Genomic DNA, 25,730 nt, shown 5'->3' with positions numbered 1-25,730 from the left:
CCCTGCCACGGTGATAATGGACTAAACTTTTTTTTTTTTCGAGACAGGGTTTCTCTGTAGCTTTTTTTTGGTGCTGGTTCCGGAACTAGCTCTTGTAGACCAGGTTGGCCTCGGACTCCCAGAGATCTGCCTGCCTCTGCCTCCCGAGTGCTAGGATTAAAGGCGTGCACCACCACCGCCCGGCTTGGACTAAACTTTTGAGACTGTAAGCCAGCCCCCAGTTGAATGCTTTCTCTTATAATAGTTGCCTTGGTCATAATGTCTCTTCACAGCAATGGAACAGAGACAAAGACAACTATTTTATATAACTAAGATTCTATAAAGTTGGACAAATAGATGAATTATTTAAAAATTAAAAAATAAGCCAGGTGAAATGGCACACACCTGTAATGCCACTACTTAGGAAAAAGGAAGGAATTTGGACTATATAGAGAGATCCTGTCTCAAAAATGAATGAATGAATAATTTGACAGGTAAAGGAAGTTGCCACCAAGCCCGAGGACCTGAGTTCAATCCCCCAGGACCCACATAGTGAAAGACAATAACTCATTTTCAAAAGTTGCCCTCTGGCCAGATGATGGTGGTACATGCCTTTGTCACAGAACTCGGGACAGGTGGATCTCTATGAGTTTTGGGCCAGCCTACTCTACAGAACAAGTTCCAGGACAGGCTCCAAAGCTACAGAGAAACCCTGTCTTGAACCCCCCACCAAAAAAAAAAAAAAAGCTGTCCTCTGACCTACACACACACACACACACACACACACACACGATGGCATGTACATTGGAATACTCAAGTGTGCATTGGAATACTTAGTGTCTGTGTGGTCTGTACTGATGTCCCCGTGTTAGTGTCTGTGTGGTCTGTACTGATGTCCCCATGTTAGTGTCTGTGTGGTCTATACTGATGTCCCCGTGTTAGTGTCTGTGTGGTCTGTATTGATGTCCCCGTGTTAGTGTCTGTGTGTGTGGTCTGTACTGATGTCCCTATGTTAATAATGTCTGTGTGGTCTGTACTGATGTCCCTGTGTTAGTGTCTGTGTGGTCTTTAGAAACACTTGTGTCATCCTTAGCACTGGTAATTTATGCCATCTCTTATTCTGTCAGTCTGGTGACAAGTCTATCAATTTTACTGATTTTTACCCACAGAGACAGTTTGTAGTTTCATTGATTTTTCTTAATTGTTTTCAATTTCACTCATTTGTCTTCTTTCCTTTCTTTTCCTCTGTTAAGCCCTTCCAGATAGCCTTTTTTTTTTTTTTTTTTTTTTGGGTTTGGTTTTGCTATGAAGGCCTGGCTTATCTGGAATTCAGCATGTAGCCCAGGCTGTACCTACCAAGTGGTGGAATTACAGGTATGAGCCACCACATTCAGCTTCCCCTAGAAACCCTAAATCATGTTTATCACAGCAGATACTTGCTGTTACTTCTTTTTACAGAGAAGGAAGCTGCAAATATAAAGAATTACCCCAACATCCTAAAACTAAGTGGCAAAGCTAGGACTCAGACCCAGGATTTTCTACCCCTAGAGTCTGTTCTGAGGATACACTGCCTCTCAGCTATCCAACTCCAAGGGCAGCCCTTCTTCTACAGCGGACACCCCTCCAAGCACCACTAAGGTCGATGTCTCGGATTCCCCTGGACACTCAGTATTTCCCACTTTCCTTCACATGGGACCCTCAACTTCCCCTGAGTTCAACTACCATTCTAATTCTCTTGACCAAAACAAAGTGTCCAGGCAGAACACATTTAGGAAGCCTCGGCACTAACCTTGGACTTGGCTGAACTACAGGTGGTGGAATCTGTTGACAGAAGAAAGAAAACTGGATGTTAGATCAGGAAGGATAAGCGGGGTCATATGAACACATTTTCCTTGTCTCAAAAGTTCAGGGATGAAGGTGTTCTCCCTAGGCCCTAAGAGGGCCATTGTTCCTGCTGGCATTTTCTATGGGATGGCCCAGAGCACAAGGTGATGTTAGCCACCACTTCTTTAGAGGCAGGAAGTGACATCAAGCTGTGGACCACTGAGTCTTCACTTGCCCAGGGTTAAGGACAAAGGGGGCTTTTCTTTGGTCTTGGCTCCCCTCCCCTCCCCCTCCTGCCCCGTGACTCTGAAGCACTGGAGAGAAAATGCCAGTACCGGATGCAGTCCACAGAAATCACAGCGGTGCAACATAGCACATCACAGATACTCTGGAGAACATGGAGACCACACAGTGCAGAGAGAGGTGTGCACCCCACCCCCACCACATGAGAGAAGAAGGGACCACACTAAGTGATCACGTAAAAGAGCAGAAATGAGGTGGATAAGACACAGGGGGGCAGTGGACTGGTGATAGAGCCAACATCAACCTGCCCTTAAGGGGCATGGTCCCTTTTAAAACCAGTCAAAACCGGTACATCTGAGGGACTAGAGTCCCACTCTTTAGTGTCTCCAGATGGAGAAGGAACCAGATAACAAGACCAGGCAGTGTCCTCTCCATGCTGGAGAGGGAGCAGGTTGGCTCAAAGGCCTGGGACGAGCAAGTGCAGTTAATCCACACTCTCTGGCAGGCAGGTTAGAGGCCCCTCCCCAGCCCCCTCCCCAGCAAATGGTGAGAAGAGCAAGAATGGCGGACCACACTCAACACACATGGGGCAGGCGGCAGCAGGTGATTAGAAGAGACAGGGGGCTCTTCCCCAACCCACCCCCAGACGGTATCTCATAACTAGGGCTGCTGCGGGCAAGAACTGGACATGCCAGGGCAGAATAGTCAGACATGAGAAGAGCTGGTGGCTGGGACCAAGAAAAAAGGAGCCATTCATTTGCCTCTGGGCACAGAAGCCACCCGCCTCTGGAACAGGACTTCCAGCATCAGCGTCCAGGGCTGACCTAAAGTAGGAGCTGTCATTTTAGAATGGCATCTGGGGGTGGTATCGCTGGTCCCGGCAGAGGCGGGGTCCACAGACAAGGTTCCCTCATCTTGGTCAACCTGAAGTGCTTGCTCTGCACAGGGAAGGCCACAGAGCTGGGGGCTGGGAAGGCAAGCTAGCCATCTGGTGGCAGGGCAAGGGGTCCTGGCTTCCTTCCAAGAAGAGAACACAGGGATAGGAGGAGGCAGGATGGGGCCATGGGTAAATCGTGGACCAGTACCACCAGCTGCTGCGAAGCTGGGGTGCTCACTGCTGGGGACGTGTCTACCACTCGGGCCTGCCCTGCCTTCTTATAATCACCCGCCACTGTTAGTGACTGAGGCCGCGACACCGCACTGTACCCTTTAAATCTCCAACAGGTCCGCTGGAGGAGGAGGGCAGGAGAAGAAGAGGGAAGGGAGGATGGAGGAGGTGGGAGGAGATTGAAAGGAGAAGAGGAGGGAGGGACAAGGTGCAAGGAGAGAAGGAAGAGAAATTAAAAAGAGGAATCTGCACCCAGAATAAAGCCCTCAGCTGCGGAAACCAAAGGCATAGGAGAGGACCAGAGAAGACGGTCAAGCACAGCCCCGCCCAGTCCTGGGGATGCTGAACACACAGCTGGATTTTTCCAGAGAGCAAGAAAGCCCACTATGGCCGATCTTGGGGTACGGCCAGGCCAGGTGCCTGGGGAAGGGAAGATAAACATCTACCAGGCATTTGGGACCCTCAGGAAGGCAGAGCCCCCCATCTCTCCCCTCCCAGGTCCCTGTACTCACCTGAGCCTGGATCACTGGGGGGCATTGTCCTGCCAATGTTAGGCAAGAGGTACTCGATGTTGGGCACTGACTGTGGCTCCTTGTCATCAACAGGGGTCTGCAACAGGAGAGGGGGTCAGCCAGGAGTCTCACAGATGGCTAGCCCTCAGGCTCCTCACAACATGGTGGGCTGTCTCCTCAATGGGAGCATCCTGAGACTAGATCTGAGGTGCTGTTGGGTGCCACCCCACCAGGACAGAACCCTAAAGGCTCCCTCAGCTGAGAACAAGGGCCTCGTCTCTCCCATCAGACTGGGTATGCTACATGCTACATAGTGGGTCTCCTCGGAGTTTGATCTGTATCCCCCAACACACCGCTGCTCCTGAAGGGAAGGATTGTCTCCTCGGTCACACTGCAGGCGCCTAGGGCTAAGGATTCTCCTCTGCTTCAATCTTTTTTTTTTTTTTAATTTTATTTTTATTTTAACCTTTTTATATGTCTGGGTAGTCTGACTGTATGTATATGTGTGCACCAGATACCACTGGAACTGGAGTACAGACAGATGGCTATGGGACTCCGGCCTGGGTCCTCTAGGAGAGAACCAAGTAATTTTAACCAATGTGTCATTTCTCCAGCCCCATTTTATTTATTTATTTATTTATTTATTTATTTATTTATTCTTGAGACAGGATTTCTTTGTGTAGCCTTGGCTGTCCTTTAATTAGCTCCTGTAACCACAAAGGCCTTGAACTCACAGAGATCTGCCTGCTTCTGACTCCCAAGTGCTGGTATTAAATCTATGCACCATCACCAGCTGCCTCTTTTACTTTTAACTGCATGATTATCTGTGTCTGAGTGTGGGCTTGTGCACTTGAGTTTAGTGTCCATGGAGGTTGGGGGTGTGTGTGGGGGTGCATCAGAAGTTCTAGAATTGTAGGTGGTTGTGAGAACTGAATGTAGGTGCTGGAAACCACATTTGGGTCCTCTGCAGGAACAGTGGGTGTCCTTAACCTCTGAGCCATCTCTCCACTGCCACACCCACACCCACCCTTCAGAAAAAGGGGTCACCTTAGACCATACCCCACCCCTCCTCTCATCACTTACTCTCTCTCCTTTGTCCTCGTCATCACTGAAGAACCAGTCTGACTGCAGAAGAGACAAAGGACAGGGGTGGAATTAGCGTGGGGAGAGGGAAGATGGGGCTCCTCAACCTTCGGGCCAAAGGACTCACAGTCCTGATGGTGACCCCTCCTAAGTCCTAGGAGAAAGGGTTCAGACAGCTCCACAGCTAGGAGAAAACCTTAGGGGAAGACAAAGTGGGACCACCATGTGGGAGAGAAACAGACCAGAGCTAGGCAGAGCCCACCACAAGCAGGTTACAGGTTTTTCACAAATTGGTCCTGGGTGCCTCACTATGGTATATGCCCCCAGAGCCAGCTGGGACCCCTGGGCGACAGCGCCCTCTAGTGGACAGTAGGTGGACTGACAGTGTGGGGACGCCACCTCGTAGCTGGAGCTGAGCCTGTTAGGGCAGCATTTCCCACCATTGGACCCTGGCTCCATAGTGACACCTGGGGCAGCACACTCCATCCAGTGAAGGAAAATACCTGGAAACAGGTCTTAGCTTCCCCCAGGACAGACAGGCAAGAGCTTTCTAAAAAATGCCAAATACACTGAGCCTTGTGGCTCATGCCTGGAGGGAGCTGGGGCTAGAGACTTGGGTTCAAGGGCAGCCCAGGCTACGATGTGAATTCCAGTCTGGCCTGGATACAGAAGTCCTGGTCAAACAAAACAAAATGGGTTAAAAGATAAAGCTGAAAAATCCTAGATTTTATAATCCAGAGGCTCAGACTACTTAGAAATGACCGAGTTACATGGACCTTCCAGCAGCAGAATATGAGAGAAATCAAATAACATTTCCTATCTGTGCTGAAGGAATACCATTTTGAGACCAGAATTTCTAGTTCTTATTATTTTTTTTTTGTTTTGTTTTGTTAAGACTGGATTTATCTGTGTAGCCCTGGCTACACTGAGATCTGTCAGCCTTTGCTTCCCAAGTGCCGGGATTAAAAGTGTGCACCACCACTACCTTATTGAAACCAGACACTATATCCTGCTAAACTCTCATTTAAAATTAAGGGCAAACCCAAGCATACTGGTACATACCTACAATCCAGTACTAGGGAGGCAGAGGCAGGAGGATTGCCACAAGTTTGAGGCCAGGCTCATGAGGCAAACTAGGACTACATGAGACCTTGTCTCAAAAAAAAAAAATTGTAGCATATATGTTTTTATTTTTTGAGGCAAGGTATCATGTAACCCCAACTTGCCTTGAACCTCTGATCTCTCTGCCTCCACCTCCCAAGTGAGATTATAGGTGTGAACCACCACACCTGGCTCTAAGATATCTTAAAATATTTTGCCAGGTGGTGGTGGTGCATGCCTTTAATCACAGCACTCTGGAGGCAGAGGCAGGTGGATCTCTGTAAATTTGAGGCCAGCTTGGTCTACAGAGCTAGGTTCAGGACAGTCAGGGGTACACAGAGAAACTCTGTATTGAAAACCAATGTGCGTGTGTGTGTGTGTGTGTGTGTGTGTAAAGGACAATTGGGGACTGCAGAGACGGCTCTGTAGATAAAGTGCTTGTGGCACAAGAATGAACGAAGAACAGAGCTTAGATCCCAGCACCTAAGTAAAACAGGCAGGCACTGGAAAGCAAAGACGGTGGATATGAGGGCTTTGCTAACCAGCCAGTCTCGCTGACACAGTGTTATTAATAATAATATGGAAAGCGGCAGAGGAATATACTGTATGTCTGCCAACTTCTGGTCTCCAGATGTGCACACATAAGGCAACTGCATCAGCACATACAGATAACAAGTCATAGTCCTGCAGGAGACTAGAAAAATCCAAGCAGGGGCTAGAGAGGTGGCTCAGAGGTTAAGAGCACTGGCTGCTCTTCCAGAGGTCCTGAGTTCAATTCGCAGCAGGCTCACAACCATCTGTAATGAGATCTAGTGCCCTCTTCTGGCCTGCAGGCATACATGCAGACAGAACAAAATAAATCTTTAATGGAAAAAAAAAAAAAAGAAAAATCCAAGCAGGGGTTGGAGAGATGCTCAGTGGTTAAAAGCACTGGCTGTGCTTCACAAGGCTGACCATCTGCTCTAACTCCAGTTCAAGAGAATCTGGTGACCTCTTCTGGCCTCTGAAGGCACTGCAACACTCATGGGTACACCGACACTCCTGCAGGTAAACACCATACATGTAAAATATTAAAATATACATGTAAAAATATTGATTCCTTTAGCAACTCAATAGACAAATCTGAACTGGTCAACATATTTGGAACCTTGCCCTCGGCCATTAGAGAAAATAAATTCTGAAACATACACAAATCATTCAAAAGTCAAGCCCTCCCTGGGCCACCGTGGGATGCCAGTGGCTCTTTGGCCACAGTCCCTGGCCTCCCCCACATGGAGTAAAGTGAGAACTAGCGATGGTGGTGTTCTGTCTGTGCGCTAACAATGCTCGCCTGAGGAGCAGAGTGCGGAGCTGGTCACTAGATAGCCAAAGAGGCCGGGCAGCACTCGAGAGGCAGAGGGATCTCGGTGAGTTCAAGGCCACCTTGGGCCACCTGAGATTGAACCAATCTAAAAGAGAAACCAAGTCAGGCAGTGGTGGCTCACGTCTCCAATCCCAGTACTTGGAGTCACAGGCCTTTAAGCCCAGAACTAGGAAGGTGGAGACAGGAAGAGATATGGCTGGGCGGAGAGAGGAATATAAGGCGGGAGGAGACAGGAACTGAAGGATACCCCATTTGGTCTGAGGACTTCCCCTTAGCACTGGGAGTATCACTGGGGGAGCCTTAAAAGGTAGAAGACAGGCATCCACCTATGCAGATCTCTGCATCACGGTTACCTCCCATACCCCCAACACATCTGGGAGATCCCCCACCCTACGGGTCTCAAGAAGGCTAGAAAAATCTGCCCATCCTACAGGCGGCAGCCCCCGGCACACACAGAAGGGAGGCCACTAAAGTGAAGCCATGCTCTGGCAAGAGTTTGTCCAACACAGATCCGACACCAGCATAAACCACCTGCCCAGTACAGAAAACCAGGAAGTGCTCAGGCACCTCAGTTTTTCTTTTTACCCCTTTTGTGCTCCTTACCACACTCCTCATCCCCCACTCTTTAAAAAACAAACAAACAAACAAACAGAACCAAAAATTGAAACACAAAGTCAAAACACTACTAAAAACATAGGAGAGAGGAAAACAACAAAGGGAAAAGAAGAAAGGACAAAGAACTCATAGTAAAAAGGAAATGTGCAAACAAAATTAGAAGAATGTACGACAAAAAGATAACAGCATTATTTTTAAACATAGTGAAGTCTAAACACAGCCGCAAGTGCAGTCGGAGAAGGGGGGTGGGGGGCAGCAGCACCCTGGCTACCGCCCAGTTCACAGCTCCCTTGCAGAGGCAGTGAACTCAGAAATCTGTTCTCATGCTGAAAAGAAGACATCTTGCCTGAAAAAAGTCTTGGGAGAGGGCCTAGGGTGGCGGCTCAGCCCTCCGAGAGAACAAAGCAGCGGATTCACTGCAAGCCTGAGGCCAGCCTGCTCTGTACCGCCAGGATACACAGCAAGACCCTGGCTTTTTGTTTGCTTGTTTGGTTGGCTGCTTTTGGTTTTGGTTTTTCAAGACAGGGTTTCTCTGTGTAACCCTGGCTGTCCTGGAACTCAATGTAGACCAGCCTGGCCTCAAACTCAGAGATTTGCTTGCCTCTATCTCCCGAGTGCTGGGATTAAAGATGCGTGACCACTGCCCGGCTTCTAGCATGGTGCGACACTGTTGTTGTTGTTGTTTTTATAGTCGTTTGTTTTCTCTTCTCTGAGTAGAGCTGGGGACTGAGCCCTCAAGAGTGGGCTGCTCAATAGGCAGATCTCCAAATAACACAGCAAGTGACGTCCAAACCGCAGAACAGAAAGAAACCAAGAAACAACGGAAAAGTTGCCAAGCCACTCTTCCCAAATCAGAGATTCTGGAACAGGGCTGGAGAGATGGCTCAGTGGTGGACGGCACTTGCTGTTCTTGCAGAGGATCCGGGTTCAGTTCCCAGCACCAACATGACTCACACCTCTGTAGTTCTAGTTCCAGAAGCTCCTTCTGCAGGCATGTGGTGCACATACATACATGCACACAAAACATACACAAAACATATATGTGTGTATGCATTCAGACATATGAATGAGATAACATATATGTGTGTATGCATTCAGACATATGAATGAGATAACATATGTGTGTATGCATTCAGACATATGAATGAGATACTGTGATAGTAAAATGCTAGATGAAGATTTCAAAAGTTTACTAGTACAAATAATCAATATTGAAAGAAGATGAATAACAGGCAGATAAATTAAATTTAGGATCTGGTGAGAAAAGTCAGCAAAGTAGAAGAAAAGATCAGCCCCCAAAAAAAACAGATTTGGGGAAAAAATAGAAATCTTGGAAATGAAAAATTCAGTGACTTGGGGCTGGAGAGATGGCTCAGAGGTTAAGAGCACTGCCTGCTCTTCCAAAGGTCCCTGAGTTCAATTCCCGGCAACAACATAGTGGCTCACAACCATCTGTAATGAGGTCTGGTGCCCTCTTCTGGCCTGCAGGCATACACACAGACAAAATATTTTTAAAAATTCAGCGACTCTAATAAAAATACACAGAAGGAAGCGCGCGGACAGACTTAATGCAGCAGAGAAGGGTGTCAGCAATGGAAGAGGTGCTACCTAGTTTTATGCGAACAGATACAAACTGGAAGGACTCTCAACTGAGAAAATGCCTACACAAGATTGGTCTATAGGCAAATCTGTTGGGCATTTTTTTGATGAATGATTGATGTGGGAAGGCATAGCCCATTTCTATAAGAAAGCAGTGGTTAAGAGCACTGGCTGCTCTCCCAGAGGTCCTGAGTTCAACTCCCAACAACCACATGGTGGCTCACTACCATCGGTAATAAGATCTGGTGCCCTCTTCTGGCATGCTGGTTACATGGAGTACAGAATACTGTATACATTATAAATAAATAAGTCTTTTCAAAGAAGAAAGAAAGAAAGAAAGAAAGAAAGAAAGAAAGAAAGAAAGAAAGAAAGAAAGAAAGAAAGTCTGAAATCCGGCAGTGGTGGTACACACCTTTAATCACAGCACTCAGGAGGCAGAGGCAGGCAGATCTCTATGATCTATGATCTATAGAGCAAGTTCCAGTACAGGTTCAAAACAAACAAACAAACAAACAAACAAACAAACAAAAAAGAAAAGAAAAGAAAAGAAATAAAGAAAGCAGACTGAGCAGGCCATGGGAGCAAGCCAGTAAGCAGCTTCCTACATGGCCTCTGCTTCAGCTCCCGCTTTGACTTCCTACCATGATGGACTGGAAGTGGGAATGTCAGCACAGCGAGCCCTTTCCTCCCCAGGTTGGTCATGGTGCTTCATCAGAGCAACTAAGACAGAGGGCACGGTGGACAAATACAACAGCCTAACAATAGAGAAAAAACGTGAGCACGACCACAACGGCCAGGAACTCTGTCTCAGTCACAGGACAGAGGGAACCGAGGTTAAAGTAAAGGCATTCAGACTCTCTTCTATGAATATAACAGAAAATTAGATCTAGAGAACAAATGGACACCCAAAGAGAACCCCAAGCAAGCGTGAAGGCAGATCACAGGTGGAGTGTGAAGATAAACAGAAGCACTCCTATCCACCATAGGGCAATGTGGACACAGCTACACACAAAGGCTCTCAGCTAGCCAGAGCCAGCAGAGCACGGGACTGTGTATGCCAAACCTGAGAAGTACGGAAATAACTGCGAGCCAGGGCCCAGAAGAGACTGACAGAAACCTGAGCACCAACGAGGGCAGTTCTTGACAAAGGAAGCCAGCACTGTAGGAGCTGTTACCAGATTCCTCCATCTTGAGAACGCACCAAAGAGTAAATCTTATGAGGAAGAAGAGATAGACAAAGGTCCAGCGATAAACCTGAAAACTCCTTAATACTACTGGGGAGAAAAGGACAAACAATACCCAAGCTGCCAAATGACAGGCGTTAAGTAAATAACACTTGGTTGTAGTCTTTCATGTACATGATCTCAGACCATCAATAAAGAGACACAGATTAGCTGGCTGGATTTAAAAAAAAAAAAAAGACCTAGTTATCTGTTTCCAAGAAACATACACTTCACCAGCACAGACAGAGCCAAAGGATGGAAGTCAGTGTGCAAGCAAACGGGAGCTGAGAACACACGGGTGCACCAATTCTAGTATATGCTAAGTAAACTTCAAAACAGACTTAGAAGAAATAAAGAATGGGTACACACAGTGAAAGGTACAGGCTGGGCATATGAATCCGTAGGCAGCGCTAATCTAGCAAGCACAGGCTCTGAACTCATTGCTCAGCATGGAAAAAAGCCACCTTTATTCTACTACTGATAAAAATGGTCTGAGCTGAGGATGCAGCTCACTTGGCACTGCTTGCTGGTTTGGTGTCATCCTGGCTATAGAGTGAATTTGAGAGTAGCCTGGGCTACATTTCCAAGGGTTTCAACACTCTTCTGACCTCATGGGTGCACAGATATGCATGCAGGCATAACACCCATACACACACACAAAAAAAAAATTAATTAAAAATGATAGTCTAGCCAGGCAGTAGTGATGTATACCTTAAATCCCAGCACGTGGGAGGCAGAGGCAGGTAGATCTCTGTGACTTCGAGGCCAGCTCTGGTCTACAAGAGCTAGTTCCAGGACAGGCTCCAAAGCTACAGAGAAACCCTGTCTCGAAAAAAAAATTATAGCCAAGCAGTGGTGGCACACACCTTTAATCCCAGCATTCAGGAGGCAGAGGCAGGCGGATCTCTGTGAGTTCGAGGCCAGCCTGATCTACAAGAGCTAGTTCCAGGACAGGTTCCAAAACTACAGAGAAACCCTGTCTCGAAAAAACAAAACAGCAATAATAAATATTCACTAAAAATAAGATGTCAGGAAAACGGCTCAGTTGGTTAAGCTGCTTGCCATGCGGGCCTAATAACCTGAGTTCAATCCATGGAAGCCACATAAAGAGGGAAAGAAGGGAACTGACGCTGCAAAATAGCACTCTGACCTCCACACACGTGCACGCGCCGCGCGCGCACACACACACACACTCACACACAAGCAGTAATATTTTTCTAATTTAAACAGATCTCAGCTAGGCAGTGGTGGTGCACACCTTTAATCCCAGCACTAGGAAGGTGGAGTCAGGATCTCTGTGAGTTCAAGGCCAGCCTGGTCTACAGAGCAAGTGCCAGGACAGGCTACACACAGAAAGCATGTCTTGAAAAAACAAAACAAGGGATGGAGAGATGGCTCAGAGGTTAAGAGCACTGACTGCTCTTCTGGAGGTCCTGAGTTCAATTTCCCAGCAACCACTGGCCTGTAGGCAGACATACAGGCAGAATATTGTACACACAATAAATCTTAAAAAAAAATCAAATTAAAAAAATAAAAAGCAAAACAACAACAAAAAGCAGATCTCAGATAATCATCTAATGACACGCCTCAAGGTCTTACACAAGCAAGAATAAGCCACACACCAAGCAGGAGATGCCAACGAATGAAGTAGAGACTAAAAGAATAAAGGGATCGAACAATTAAAAAGCTGGTTCTGTGAAAAGAAAAATTAGCCTGGTATGGATTACACCTGTAACCCCACCTCCTTTGGGAGGTGGGAACAAGAGAATCAAGACTTCAAGGCTAGGGGTTGAAGAGATGGCTCAGCAGTTTAAGAGCACTGGCGGCTCTTCCTTCCAGAGGACCCGGGTTCAATTCCCAGTACTCACATGGCAGCTCACAACTGTTTGTAATTCCAGTTCTAGGGGAACCAACACCCTCACACAGAATATATACAGGCACAACACCAGTGTACATTAAATAAATAAATCTTAAAAAAAAAAAAAAAAAGAGTTCAAAGCTAGCCCTAGTCATATAACCTGGGCTACATAATGCCCTCCTTAGGGGTGAGAGGGAAGTAGAATTTACACAATTAGAGGAAACTAGAAGAGCATTGGGAATACCTTTGAAAACTTATATTCAAACAAACTGGGAAGCCAAAAGATGGTACAAACAGACCCATAAGAACAATCAGATTGAAGAGACAATTGTCAAGCACTCCTGAAACCGTTCCCCAATAGAAAGGGGAGAGTTCTGCTGACGTCACCTATCCTGACACCAAAATGAGGCAAAGATCCAGCAGAGAAGACAACCACAGACCAGGCTCCCCAATGAGCAGACACAAAAGTTCTCAACAAAATACTTACAAGCCAAACTCCAGACTGCATTAAGATCACACACCATGGCCGGGCGGTGGTGGCGCACGCCTTTAATCCCAGCACTCGGGAGGCAGAGACAGGCGGATCTCTGTGAGTTCGAGACCAGCCTGGTCTACAAGAGCTAGTTCCAGGACAGGCTCCAAAACCACAGAGAAACCCTGTCTCAAAAAACCAAAAAAAAAAAAAAAAAAAAAAAAGATCACACACCATGGCCAAGATGGTTTCATATAGGTGTGCAAGGTTCAACATGTGGAAATCAAGAAATGTAATACGACGTGTAAATATATATTACAGAGAAAATGATGTGATCACCTCAATAGACGCAGAGGAGGCCTCTAACGAAGTTCAAGATCCTTCGTGACCAAAGCACAGAACAAACTATCAACATAAGGAACACATATCAACACGGTAAGTCCGTATGTTACAGAGACAACCTTATACTACATGAGAAAAGCTGAAAGTTCCCCCATAACATCAGGAATGCGATGGAGTGGCCATTTTCATCCTTCTCATTCAATACAAAGGTTCAAGTTTTCATCTGAGCAGTGAAAGAAAGAGACGAAAGGATGCAAACATGAACGGGAGATGTCAGTCTTCCTACTTACAGACAACACGAGCCTATGCTTAGAACCCCCAAAAGACTCCACCAGACAACTCATGGATCCAGCGAACACTTGTAGCAAATAACAAAATCAACAGACAAAAATCAAGAAAATCAAGTCATTCTATATACCAGAAACAAACTTGCTGAGAGGAAACCAAAAAAAAAAAAATTCACAACAGCAAACTAAATAAAATAAGAAAACTAAATCACCAAAAAACAAACAAACAAACAAACAAAAAACCCAAAACCAATCCTAGGAGAGCCAGTGAGATGATTCAGAGGGTGCGGTCCCAGGGACCCAGCTGGTGGCGGAGAGGGCTGACCCCTGTGCGCTCTCTTCTAACCTCTATAAGCACGCAGTGGCACACACGCCATCCCCTGCCCTGACACACACAAGTAACAATAAACAAAAGAATAAGTAAACAAATGAAAAAATATTGGGGGAAAAACACCCTAGGAATTGGAGCCCGTGAGATGGCACAGGTGCCTGCTACCAAGCCTGACAACTTGGGTCCCACACGGTGGAAAGAGAGGGCAGATTCCTTCAAGCTGTCCTCTGCCTTCTGTACACACATGCTGTGGCACATGTGTGCCCACTGCACACACATGCGTGTGCAAACACACACAATTTTCTAGAAAGAGAACAAAATTCACATAGAGAAAACCGAAAATACCCAACTAAAGGCCATTAAGTGTACTGAAATCAGTCAGGTGGCAGTGGGGCACACCTTTAATCCCAGCACTCGGGAGGCAGAGGCAGGCGGATCTATGTGAGTTCGAGGCCAGCCTGGTCTAGAGTGAGTTCCAGGACAGCCAGGGCTACACAAGGAAACCCTGTCCTGAAAAACAAACAAGCCAAAAACCAAAACAAAACAAACAAAATGTGCTGAAATTATTGTCAAGCACAGTGTCCCAGCCTAGTCCTTCCTCTGCATTGGACTTCCTCACAGTCTAAGGAACATACAACATAAAGTGTATTACAAATTGCTGCAAATGTGGAACGGGGAGAAAACTGCCAAGTGCAATTGGGAGCTGGAAATAGGCCTTGCCCTGCCACTGCGGCTGTTCTCAAACTCTATGAAGTCCAGGCAGGCTGCGCTTCCTGCCTGGCACAGGCAAATTTTCTATTGTCACAACTGATGAGACAGCCTGGCACTGAGGGCTAGGGGCCAGCATTGGTGTCAAATACCTCCCAAGACACAGGAGGGCGCAGTCAGGGCTGTGGCTCAGTGCTAGAAGATTGGCCTAGGGCTCCCCAGGCCCTGGACGCCAACCCTAACAGGAAAAAGAAAAAAACGCCAAAGCTGTGAAGTGGTGGGGTCCCCCACCGTGGGCGCTGGATGCCAGCCACCAGTCAACTTGGGGGACACAGTGACTTCCGCCAAGTGCCTGGGCCTACACTCCTTTCTGCTCAGCACGGTCTTGTTCCCACATCACTCTCCACCCTTTACCTTATGAAGTCTGGTTTGGATGCCTGGGGACTCCTCCCTGCGGCCGCCCTAGGCGTCCCTTTGTGACAGGAACCCCTGTTGGAAGCCATTTGGGCTGAAATCCCAGGAGTTAATGTTACCAATGGTCATTGTCTGGCCAGGCCTGACTGGTCTCTATAACCTACCCCTGCTGGTTCTACCACCCCTGTAGAGAAGCCCCTGGACTCTTAGGTGGGCAGCCTGGGGCTGCAGAGGGTGGCACCTACTCAGTGTTAAAGATGTCCCCAGGCCTTGGAGGCTGAGAAGCGAAGGTCTCCATCTCAGCTCTCTGTCAGAAATGAATCCCTGAGTGGAAAGCCCAGGCTGCTCAGCCTCAGCCACTCACTCACTGCTGACTCATTCAGCTTAGTAAACACAGCGTGTTCACCACACACACCCTGGGCTAGGCACTGAGACAGACAGGCACACCTGTAACACCCCCACCCCCCAGGACCAGACACGGCCTCTGGGAAAACTGACTTGGTAAGGGCCTGCTCTCTCTCAAGGCTGCTGGTCCAGTCCTGCGATGACCACAGACCTCAGGCCTAGCAGCTTCTCCAGAAACCACACAGGCAGAAGCCCTCCTTCCCAACCATGGCTTCACTTATGGGAGCCTCTTGGGATCCTGGTGCTTGAGAACAAAACCCGACAGGAGATATTGGTACTGCCAGCAATTTTATCATCCAGGGGACGGGTCCCATGCTGGGTGGAGAACAGGCACCAATGCTCCCTTCTGCAGCCATGGCCCTGACTGGGCGGAGGCGGAGGGGGGAGTAAAGGACGGATGAGCTGGCAAGAGAATCAACATGATCCACTGTTGCCTCCGCTTCCTGTCACTCCCTGCCCTGAAGCTGCCTTCTGTGCAGTTGGCCCTGGCAGGGAGGAGAGGCGATAGGGAGGGGGGCACAGGCTTGAGCAGGTGGACACGTCTGAAATCCTAGAGACGCCATCTTTTGGTGTGTGACCTTCTGTCAGTCAGCATCTCTCTGCATCCCGATTTCCTCATCTATAAAGTGGGGGTAACGGGGCTTCCTTCCTTGGACCAATGGCTACCCTTACTCCCTCTGCAGAAGAAGACTCTGGGTCCACACTTTGTGGCTATCACAGATTGGTAAGTAGAAAATCTTTTGATTTATAAAATCATCCCTGAGCCCCTGGAAGAAGGAACTGCCTTTTGGGAGAGAGCTTCAGAAGAGAGAGGCCTCTATCACTCTCTGTTGGCCACTATGGTTTCTTCATCCTTCCCAGACAAAAGCAAGAACCTAGCACAGGGGTTCTCAACCTATGGGGCACAAGCCTTTCATGGGGGTGGTCACCTAAGACCAACAGGAAACACACATACTCACATTATGATTCATAACACTAGCAAAATTATAGTTATGAAGAAATAACAGAAATAATTTTATAGTTGGGGGTCACCACAACACAGGAACTGTATTAAAGAGTTGCAGCGTTAGGAAGGCTAGACCAGTGACCTAGAATACAGGGGCTCCTTGGCCCCTGCAGGAGTCAGAAGGAAGGGGAAGCAGTGGCTTGCACCAGAGCACCATGGAGGATGAGGCCTTGGTTTCTACTCCATTCCCCATACCATCTGTGACCCCTGACCCAAGAGTCTGTGGGTTTTGGAGCCCAGATCTCCTGACACTCAAATCACATACTTGTGTGCCCAGTTCTGCAGGCTACCTCTACTGGATCAACCTCCTGAGGACCCTCTGCAGCCAGCCTCCAGCCCCGTGTTCCTCCCTGACTCTCCTTCCGCTCTTGTTCCCCTGCTAAGGACTTGGATGCACTGCTATTTGGCCGTAGTGGCAGCCTGTCACGGCTGAAGACCGTGCACCCCCCCACAGTATCCTCTCAGGCTGCAGGTGCTGTTACAAGCATCCTGGGGCACCCAGGCTAGGCTAGGCACTCAGGCTTCAATCTTACGACGGGCACTTACATGCTGGATCAGTGTCTCCACGATTTTGTAGCGGTCTGGCATGTGTGTCACCATGTCTGCCATGTTGTCTTCAGATGTCCTTACCAACGTTGGCCCGAAGACCAGAGCCAGGTTCCGGGGCTCCATCTGGGTTGGGGAGGGGAAAAAATCCCAGGATCATCACTTTGAGCATGCTCACCAGTACCCTCACTCTGCCTTCACTCCACCATCCCCAACCCTGACGTGTCCCTAGATTAGGGGCTGAATATCCCACGCGGGCACAGAGAGTTTTGTCAAGTAACGTGTAAGGCAGATGTTTAACATCTTCCATTTCCAGGCCTGGCAGCCATGATCAGTGCCCACCTCACACACACCCGGGGCAGCTATGGAGGCCAGAGAGAGCAGTGGGAGTCCTGGAGTGGGAGGCATGCTGGAGATTCTAGCGTCGGTTAGAATAAAGAGGAACCCATCATGCCTCTCTTTTTCTCCACTGCAGAACCAAAAGACAGAAAGAACTGGATGAGAAGGTATTGGAGCCGGATCAGAGGACAGATGCTACCTTGCAGGGGACTGCGGCTCTTGGCCTCTACATGGCCCTCAGCAGCTCAGGCGCTGGTTCTGAGGGAATAGCACTGGCCCTGCTGCAGGCTGGGCACCGGCCTGCTGTGGTAGAAGTGGAACAGCCTTGGGAAGAGGGAGGCCTTAATGGGTCCCAAATCACGCTGAGGAAGCGCGAATCCCATGCACCCTGTGCTTCCAGACTCCACCAGGGAGCTACACACACCTTGTTTTTCTCTGAGTGGTCAGCAATGGTCTTGAGATGGCCCACAAGGAATTTAAGCGTTTCATAGTAGTGTCCTGGGAGATCCCGAATCTAGGGGACAGGAGGAGGAAAAAGGGACGAGGCTGTGGCGATCTCTCCCATTCAACCTCCCACCACGCTCCGAAGAGACTCCCACTGCCACAGTGCAGGGAGCTGGAATCCACTTTCCAACTCCCTTCCTTGGTACAGATGGGGAAACTGAGGCTCTCAGTGCAGGAAGCCTCTGGGGGGATGGCACCAGGCTGCCCTCCCGTCCAACGGGGTTTCCGTCCTCACCAGCTTCCGCAGAGTCTTCATCCTCTCTCTTGAGTCTTCTATCCGATTGGCCTCGATGAAGTCATTGTATTTGTCTGGAACACAGGAGAGATCCTCAGTGGTGGGAGGCAGTCCCTCCCCCACTCAGGAGCGCTAGAGTCCCAGCCAGGGGGGAAGGCATTGCTGCAGCCTGAGTGTTTGTGTGGGAAGGCCAGAGCAAAGGCCTCATCTTCAGGCCAAGGATCGCAGGGCTCAGTAGATCAGAACAAAGGAGAAGGGCCTTCAGACACCTCGCCTGCCTCAACAGTCCCCGATCCCTAGGTTCCCAAGCATGTACCAGGGAACTTCAGTACTGCAGGTAATAAACCCTTTTTCCCATGCTCCTTAGGGCTGCAGCTTCCATCAGGTTATTTTGGATGCAACTTCCAGCAAATAGGACTTTAGCATGCCCAGGCCCCAGTACCATCCCCAACACCCCAACACATAAAACACAGTCCATCCAGATGAGTCATGCACAAGGACTGACAAGGATATGTTTTGGGACTGGGGACATGGCTCAGGGGGAAGTGCCATCACGAGGACCAGGATTTTGGATGCACAGCACCACATAAAAAGCTTACTGTGGTGGGGCTGGAGAGATGGGTCAGAGGTTTAGAGCACTGGCTGCTCTTCCAGAGGTCCTGAGTTCAATTCCCAGCACCCACATGGCAGCTCACAACTGTCTATAATGGAATCTGATGCCCTCTTCTGGTGTATAAGAATGCATGCAGACAAAGCACCCATATTCATAAAATTAAACAAACAAACAACAAAAAAAGTTTGTCGTGGTAGCACGCCTCGTCATCCCAATACTGGGGAAGGAGCCAGGAGGAGTCCTGGAGCTCACTGGCCAGTCAGTCTAGCTAACTGCCAAGTCCCGGACTCGATGAGAGACCCTGTCTCTGAAAATAAGGTGTAGAGTGATATAGGACAACACCGGATGTCAGTGCTGGCTTCAAGATGTGCTCACGGGGCAGTGAGAAGAACTGCGATTCCCCTACAGGACAAAGGCCGTGGGGAGGCATGCAGCACGCAGGCCTGGGACCAGTGAGAGAATGCCCTCACCTCATACAACGCAAGCTAGCTTAGCTGTATGACAAAGACTAATATGTAAATCAAAATCAAAGGTGAGGGCCTATGAAGTGGCTCTGTGGTAAAGGTGCTTGCTGCCAAGTCTAACAACCTGAGTTAAACTCCCGGGTCCCACATAGTGGAAAGCGAAAATTAAATCCTCCACGCTGTCCTCTGACCTCAACACAAATAACTAGGCATGTTTGTGTACTACTTCCCCATACTAAATACATAAATAAATGTAATCATATTTTTATATTTTTATATGTTGGCTCATGCCTATAATCTCAACACTCAGGAGCCTGAGGAAGGAAGATTTCCCTAAATCTGAGACCAGCCTCAATTAGAGTAAGACTCTATCTCAAGATGGGCAGTGGTGGTGGTGCACACCTTTAATCCCAGCACTTGGGAGGCAGAGGCAGGCGGATCTCTGTGAGTTCGAGACCAGCCTGGTCTACAAGAGCTAGTTCCAGGACAGGCTCCAAAACTACAGAGAAACCCTGTCTCAAAAAACCAAAAAAAAAAAAAAAAAAAAAAAAAAAAAATCTGTTCCCACAAATCAAGAGAAAAAAGATAGATCAATAGAAATGAAGGTGCAGAGAATGAAGTACCAATTACAGAGGGAATGGAAAGAGGCTGACCCTCCTAGTGACGAGGGCAACACCGAACAAGATACCATCCCCTACTGATCAGCAGAAGCTTCACACTCTAATAAAGCTGGGGCTGTCGTCCAGGGGTAGAGTGCAAGGCCCTGCATTTGACGCCCAGACTGCAAAAAAGGAAAATACTAAACAAGGTGTGGTGGACCTGCCTGTATTTCCACATACCCAGGAGGCTGAGGTAAGAGACAATCAGACATTCAAAGCCAATCTGAGTAACTTATTGTTGTCTCAAAGGAAACGATAAGGGATGAAGAGATGGCTGCTCTTACAGAGGACCCAAGTTCTATCCCCAGCACCCACTTTGTAACTTCAGTTCCAGGGGATCTAGAGCCCTCTTCGAACCTCCTCAGGCACCAGGCACATACACACGTACAGGCAAACACCCATATATGTAAAATAAATGAATAAACCAATAGAAAAGAAAAGTAAAATAAAGTAAGAAGACTCATGAGATGGCTCAGTGGGTAAAACATCTGCTGCCAAGTCTGAATACCCGAGTTCAATCCCTGAGACTGACAGGTTGGAAGCAGAGAACCAACACCTGCGAAGTTGTCCTCCGACCTCCACATGTGGCACGTGCACACCTGCCCCACATCCCAAAAAAGAAATAAAATGTAAAAATAAAGCAACAAAATTGAATAAAACTCTTCTGAAAACTATATCACCAATGCGCTTGCTTGTGGTAAGAATGAGAGTGTGAACCTGGCCTCCCCGTGTACAGTTCACAGCAGCTCTCGCAGGGAGACACTGGCCCCACCACTCCATGTCTAAGCATCCACTACAGAACAGATCCAGTCTTGTGAGGACGGATTCAAGGAAGGTTCAAAGGTCATCTAAATACCCACCAGTAAAGGAGCGACTAGAAGAAGCACAGGCTGGAGACTTATTTTTATTTTATGTGTATAAGTGTTTTGCCTGCATGTATGTCTGGACACCACGTGTGCACCTGGTGCTCAGGGAGGCCAGAGGAGAAAACTGAATCCCCTGGAAGTGGACTATAGATGGTTGTGAGCCACTATGTAGGTTTTAGGAATCAAACTGGGGTCCTCCGGAAGAGCAACAAGTGCTCTTACCTTTTGAGCCGTCTCTCCAGCCCTGAGAACTGGCTACTGTTCAGAACAACTCAACAGTAAACCCACAGCCTGTCCACACTGGCTCCGCAGATACAAACATGTGTCTCTTTCCTATTCTGTGTTGGGGAACACCATGCCAGTGGCTTGAAATAAGTCCCAGCAAGATTATTTACACCATGGAAATTGGAAAATGCAACAAAACTGGAACTTTTTCTCCTTTTTTCTCACCCACCAGCACACCACTTAATGAAACCCACCCAGTCCACCCCGTGTTGGCCAGGTGTCTCACTCATAGCATAAAGGTCAGGAAAGTAACACAGCAGCATGGTAGAATTGGTTTGTCTGTCTGATTTTGGTTTTGAGTTTTGAAACAGGGTCTCTCTACACAGCCCGGGCTGTCCTGGAACTATGTAGACCAGGCTGGCCTCAAACTCACAGAGATCCACCTGCCTTTGTCTTCTGAGGGCTGGGACTAAAGGTGTGTGCCACCAAGCCTACTTTGTGGTTTTGTTTTTGAGGCAGGCTTCTGTTTTATAGGTTCTATGTAGCGAGGCTAGCCTTAAAAGCATCATTCCCCTGCCCCAGGCTCCCGAGTGCTGGGGTTAAAGGCATGCTCTGCTCTATCCACTCAAGCAGCTAATAACATGCAGCTGAGTACATGGGCTAGAGACAGGTTTATGGCCAGAAGCCGAGGAGGAATCCTGGCTGTGTCACTTACAGGCTGGGTAACCTTAGCAAGTCACTTTCCTTCTCTGAGCCCCCCTGTCTTGGCCCAGGAAGGAGTCTGATAATAGCCCTATCTGGGGGACTGTTACAGGGAGCAGTGCTGGCTATAATAAAAACTCAGAGGGTAGCCATGACCTCAGGAGGAAGAACGGAGCGACAGAACTGACATACAGCTGCACAGACTCCATGTTTTACATGCACAAATATCTTTGGTGTTTTAAAAAATATAATAAAAATAAATACATATAAAGTAAAACTCAAAATTAAAACCAACAACCAAGAGTGAGGAGAGAGGGAGAGAGTATGCGTTCGGCAGGGGTGGTGAGGAATGGATGGATGGTGTGTCCTCTCTCTCACCTCCCCTCTGCCCGCTACTCACCATCAGTGAAGAGCGGCTCCGGCAGCTTGCGGAAGAAAGCCTTGAGCAGGCTGCTGATCACGTTGAGGTCCTGCCAGCGCTAAGGAAGATCAGAGAGATCAGGACACATGCGTGCTCATCCCAGGAGCCACGGCCCCATGTCCCATACCAGGCCTAGGGGTAGCCAGGTCACCCCAGTGCCCAGGCCTCCATGCATGTCCAGAACACAACCTTGACTCCAGTTAGCCCAGTGGGTTCAATACTGCCTACCACAAAAAGCAAAAGGACCCAAATTTGGGGGGCAGAAATGAGGGAAGCTACCCCACATAAGAGTGCCCTGGACATCTCCAGTATATCTACAAGTGCCAGGGTCAGTCCTGCCTCCAGATGCTCTCCATCCAGCTAAGTTTGACCCTTTACACCCACAGACTAAGTGCCCACAGCACAGGCCTCACATACTGCCCCCTTCCTATGTGTGCCTACTACCCACAGACTAAGTGCCCCTTCCTATCCTGGGCCCTTCTGCACATCTGCCTCCACTGCACTCTCCACCTCTGCCCTTCACAGGATTGGCCCCTCACCCTGCCTCACTCCCAAAGTCCAAGCAGCCACGGATGCTGCCACCCAGCCATCGGCCTCACACTCCGACTTTCTCCTGGGTGCTTGTTTTGTCTGTTTCCTTGTTTGTCATTATCTCCTGGGAGGCTGTGCTCTGTGACAGGCAGGGATCCAAATGTCCTAAGTGACGGTTGATTTTGTCCCCCAGGAGTGTATCTGGCAGTATCTGGGTTCTTTTTCTATTTTCATATGCATGTATATACATGTATGTGTGTGGGAGGGTACATGTTCATGTATGTGGAGGCTTGATTCTCTATTGCTCTTCCACTTTATTCAATGAAGCAGGGTCTTTTAATCAAACTCACACCTTTAATTCCAGCACTAGGGAGGTAGAGGCAGGCAGATCTCTGAGTTTAAGGCCAACCTGGTCTACAGAGTGAGTTCCAGGACAGTCAGGGCTACACAGAGAAACACTATCCCCCCACAAAGAAAGAAAAACAAAACAAAACACACATACATCAATACATAATTTGTCCAAATGGCCACTGAGCTTGAGTACAGAAACTGCTCTACTAGAGAAGAAACCACAAGGCACAAGGCCATTCTGTCCACCAGGGGGCACCAACATGCCGTAGCTAGGAGGAGCTAGGCTTAGCTACTCTGCTGGGAACCACTCAGAAAAGAAGTGCCTAGAAAGCCAGGGAACGTGGTCAGCAGGAGACACAATGCTATGCACACTCATCACAAAGAGCCGCAGCCTAGTTCAGACAGTCCCCAGCATCACTCTCCCCGGGCCCCACACAGAGCCCTGACTTCCTGCACACTCCGAAGCAGCTTGTGCGAGTAATGCCTGCTACCAAACAGCAGAGCCAGCACACTGGACAAGCCCGCTTGACCCCGGCTCAGGCCAGCCGTCCCTCCGACTCTGCCCCTATTCTCCCTGGCTAAGTGAACTGACTGGCTTCACTGCAGGCGGACCCCGTGGAGTAGCTCCTACGCCTCTCTCCATTCCGACCTCCTCCTGGCCCTGGGGGCTGAGCGCTTCTCATCTCCCAGCTGCCAAACCTGAGACCCCTCAGCTCAGCCTTGGTCTCCTGTGACAGTATCTGCTCCCAGCCCCGCTTCCTAAGAACCCTGTCCTGCCCTTCCAAGCTGGTGTCAGTCTGCCTTTTCCCAGACAGCAGCCCCTTGGTTCCAGGCTGTCACATGACCCCACTTAGTCAGGGGCTGAGGATGCTGTCAACCCATAGAGGTGAGGTACCATCACGCCAAACCCAGTGGGGCCACACTCTTGACTCGTTCCCCACTTCAGCCCCTCTTCAAGCCACCCTCTGCCTCATGCAGCCACCAGCTCTCCCTTCTGGTCTCTCTGCCCTGCCTTCCCTTCCGTCCTCTTGCTGCCTCCACTTACCCAGGGCCCACTTCCTGACCTTCATGGACCCCAACACTTCAGGGTTCTCTTCCCTCCCCCTCCACTCACAGCTGCCACTAAGCCTCGGCATCTCATACTCTCGGCTGTGCTTCCCCGGGGTAAGGCACCAAAAGCTCCCCGCTGCCCACTGGCTCCAGGTCAAAGGGTCCAGGAACCCATCACATGTCCTGGGCCTTAGTGTTCCCACCCCCAAAGAAGATGTATCCACATTCTGTCCAACCCTCAAACCCCTCCATGAGTTTTGAACAACGTTGTCACTCCCTACTAGGGCTACCCCCTGGCTGTCCTACACATTCAGGACTCTGCCCCTGCTCCAGCCTCAGCAGTTTCTCCCTTGATGGCAGACCACTCTTCTTTGTCCTGGATATCTATTTGTCTTCTCTTCCCATCACAAAGACACAAATACTCTGGGCCACCGGGTCTATGGATGCTTTACTTGGCAGATTTATGGCTTCTACCCAACGCTTCTTTGGTCAAATAAATTCTTACATAGAAATCCAGGGTGGGCTCGTGAGAGATGGCTCAACAGGATAAGATACTGGCTGCCAAGCCTGATGACCTGAGCCCAATCCCCAGGCCCCACATGGTGGACGGAGGAACCCAACTCCCAGAGCTGCCCTCTGCCCTCTGTGCGTGTGCCATGGCACACACCGCGCATGTGGGCCCCTCAACAAATAAATCAATAGATGTGAAAAAACTCAAGATAAGATTCAGAACAAAGTAGGGTGACCCCTGTCCTAGCAAAGGAAGCGGGTCTTGGCCTGCGTGTGGCTCCTCAAAGCTCCTCTGGAAACCCTCGGACTCAGCAATCACTTGGGAACTGCCAGCCATGCTACAAGCTCTTTGGTGTGACATCACCACCTCTAGAGGCTGCTCCCAGCTTCAGCCTCCCTTTCCAGGCTACGGCCTTGGTGGCTGGCCACCCTGAGAGCATGACACATCCCTTCCCCCAGGCGAGGGCTCTGCGGGCCTCAGTGGCCTATGGACTCCAGCCAGCACCCCATTTTTTGCCTAGCCTGGTGCTAGAGGACTGTTGAGGTGGGAGGCAGGATGAGGAGTGAGGGGGAGACATTTGATTGCGGGACCTAAAATGTGCACTGGTCGGCATTCTTGGAAGTTTAATTCTCAGCAAGTGTTCAGTCTCCCTCTGCCCGTACCTGACTTTAACTGAGTGAACTCAGCCATCCTAAGTGTTCATGTAAAACTGTCATCCAGCCAGGAGGACAGCTGCCCTGCCGGTGGCACAAATCTATAGTCTTAACACTTGGAAGCCAGAGGCAGAAAGATCAACCTGGGTTACAGAGAAGACTGGAGAAAAACAAACAAACAAACAAAAATACCTGCCTCTGTCTCAGTACCCATCAGCCCAGGGCTTCATTCCTTTTTGGGCCATCCTTGGGGAGATGCCACTAAGGCTGACTGACCAGGCAGGTTTTCTCCTGCCATCTGGACACTCTGGCCCAAGGACGAGCATATAGTAGCGTGCGGTGAGTGCAACATGACAGTCCCCGGACCTCTGCTAACAGCCGTGCCACACCTGCCACACCCACCTCGTCCTGCAGGTTGATGTCACTAGGCCCACGGTTGAGCTGCTCCTGCAGGCTAGACACCACTGCGTTGTTGCCAGGTACCCGGTAAATGCCAGTGGATTCTAACCCCCGTGCCTCCACAATACGACAACAGGCAGCCACGATCAGGGGGACACGCTGTGGGCACAGACAGGGCAGAGGAGTTA

The 25,730-nt window shown here is 49.1% G+C and overlaps 1 protein-coding gene across 5 annotated transcripts in view; it reads right to left on the bottom strand.

Moving 5' to 3' along the window:
• Arhgap23 (Rho GTPase activating protein 23) overlaps nt 1-25,730 on the bottom strand; it is a 94,315-nt gene that overhangs the window by 6,012 nt on the left and 62,573 nt on the right. For all 5 annotated transcript variants that reach the window (XM_057774183.1, XM_057774182.1, XM_057774181.1 and 2 more), the window contains 8 exons: nt 25,546-25,701; nt 22,027-22,105; nt 18,098-18,171; nt 17,783-17,872; nt 17,020-17,145; nt 4,750-4,791; nt 3,667-3,763; nt 1,769-1,800 (listed from right to left, as the gene is read on the bottom strand). In XM_057774183.1, coding sequence (XP_057630166.1) covers nt 1,769-1,800; nt 3,667-3,763; nt 4,750-4,791; nt 17,020-17,145; nt 17,783-17,872; nt 18,098-18,171; nt 22,027-22,105; nt 25,546-25,701 — 696 coding nt within the window. The remainder of the gene's footprint in view (nt 1-1,768; nt 1,801-3,666; nt 3,764-4,749; nt 4,792-17,019; nt 17,146-17,782; nt 17,873-18,097; nt 18,172-22,026; nt 22,106-25,545; nt 25,702-25,730) is intronic.

The sequence above is a fragment of the Chionomys nivalis genome, chromosome 7, assembly GCF_950005125.1.
Source record: "Chionomys nivalis chromosome 7, mChiNiv1.1, whole genome shotgun sequence".
In the NCBI taxonomy this organism is placed as follows: domain Eukaryota; kingdom Metazoa; phylum Chordata; class Mammalia; order Rodentia; family Cricetidae; genus Chionomys; species Chionomys nivalis.
The sequence above is the reverse complement of the archived record's forward strand: the minus strand, read 5'-3'. Positions and strand labels throughout refer to the sequence as shown.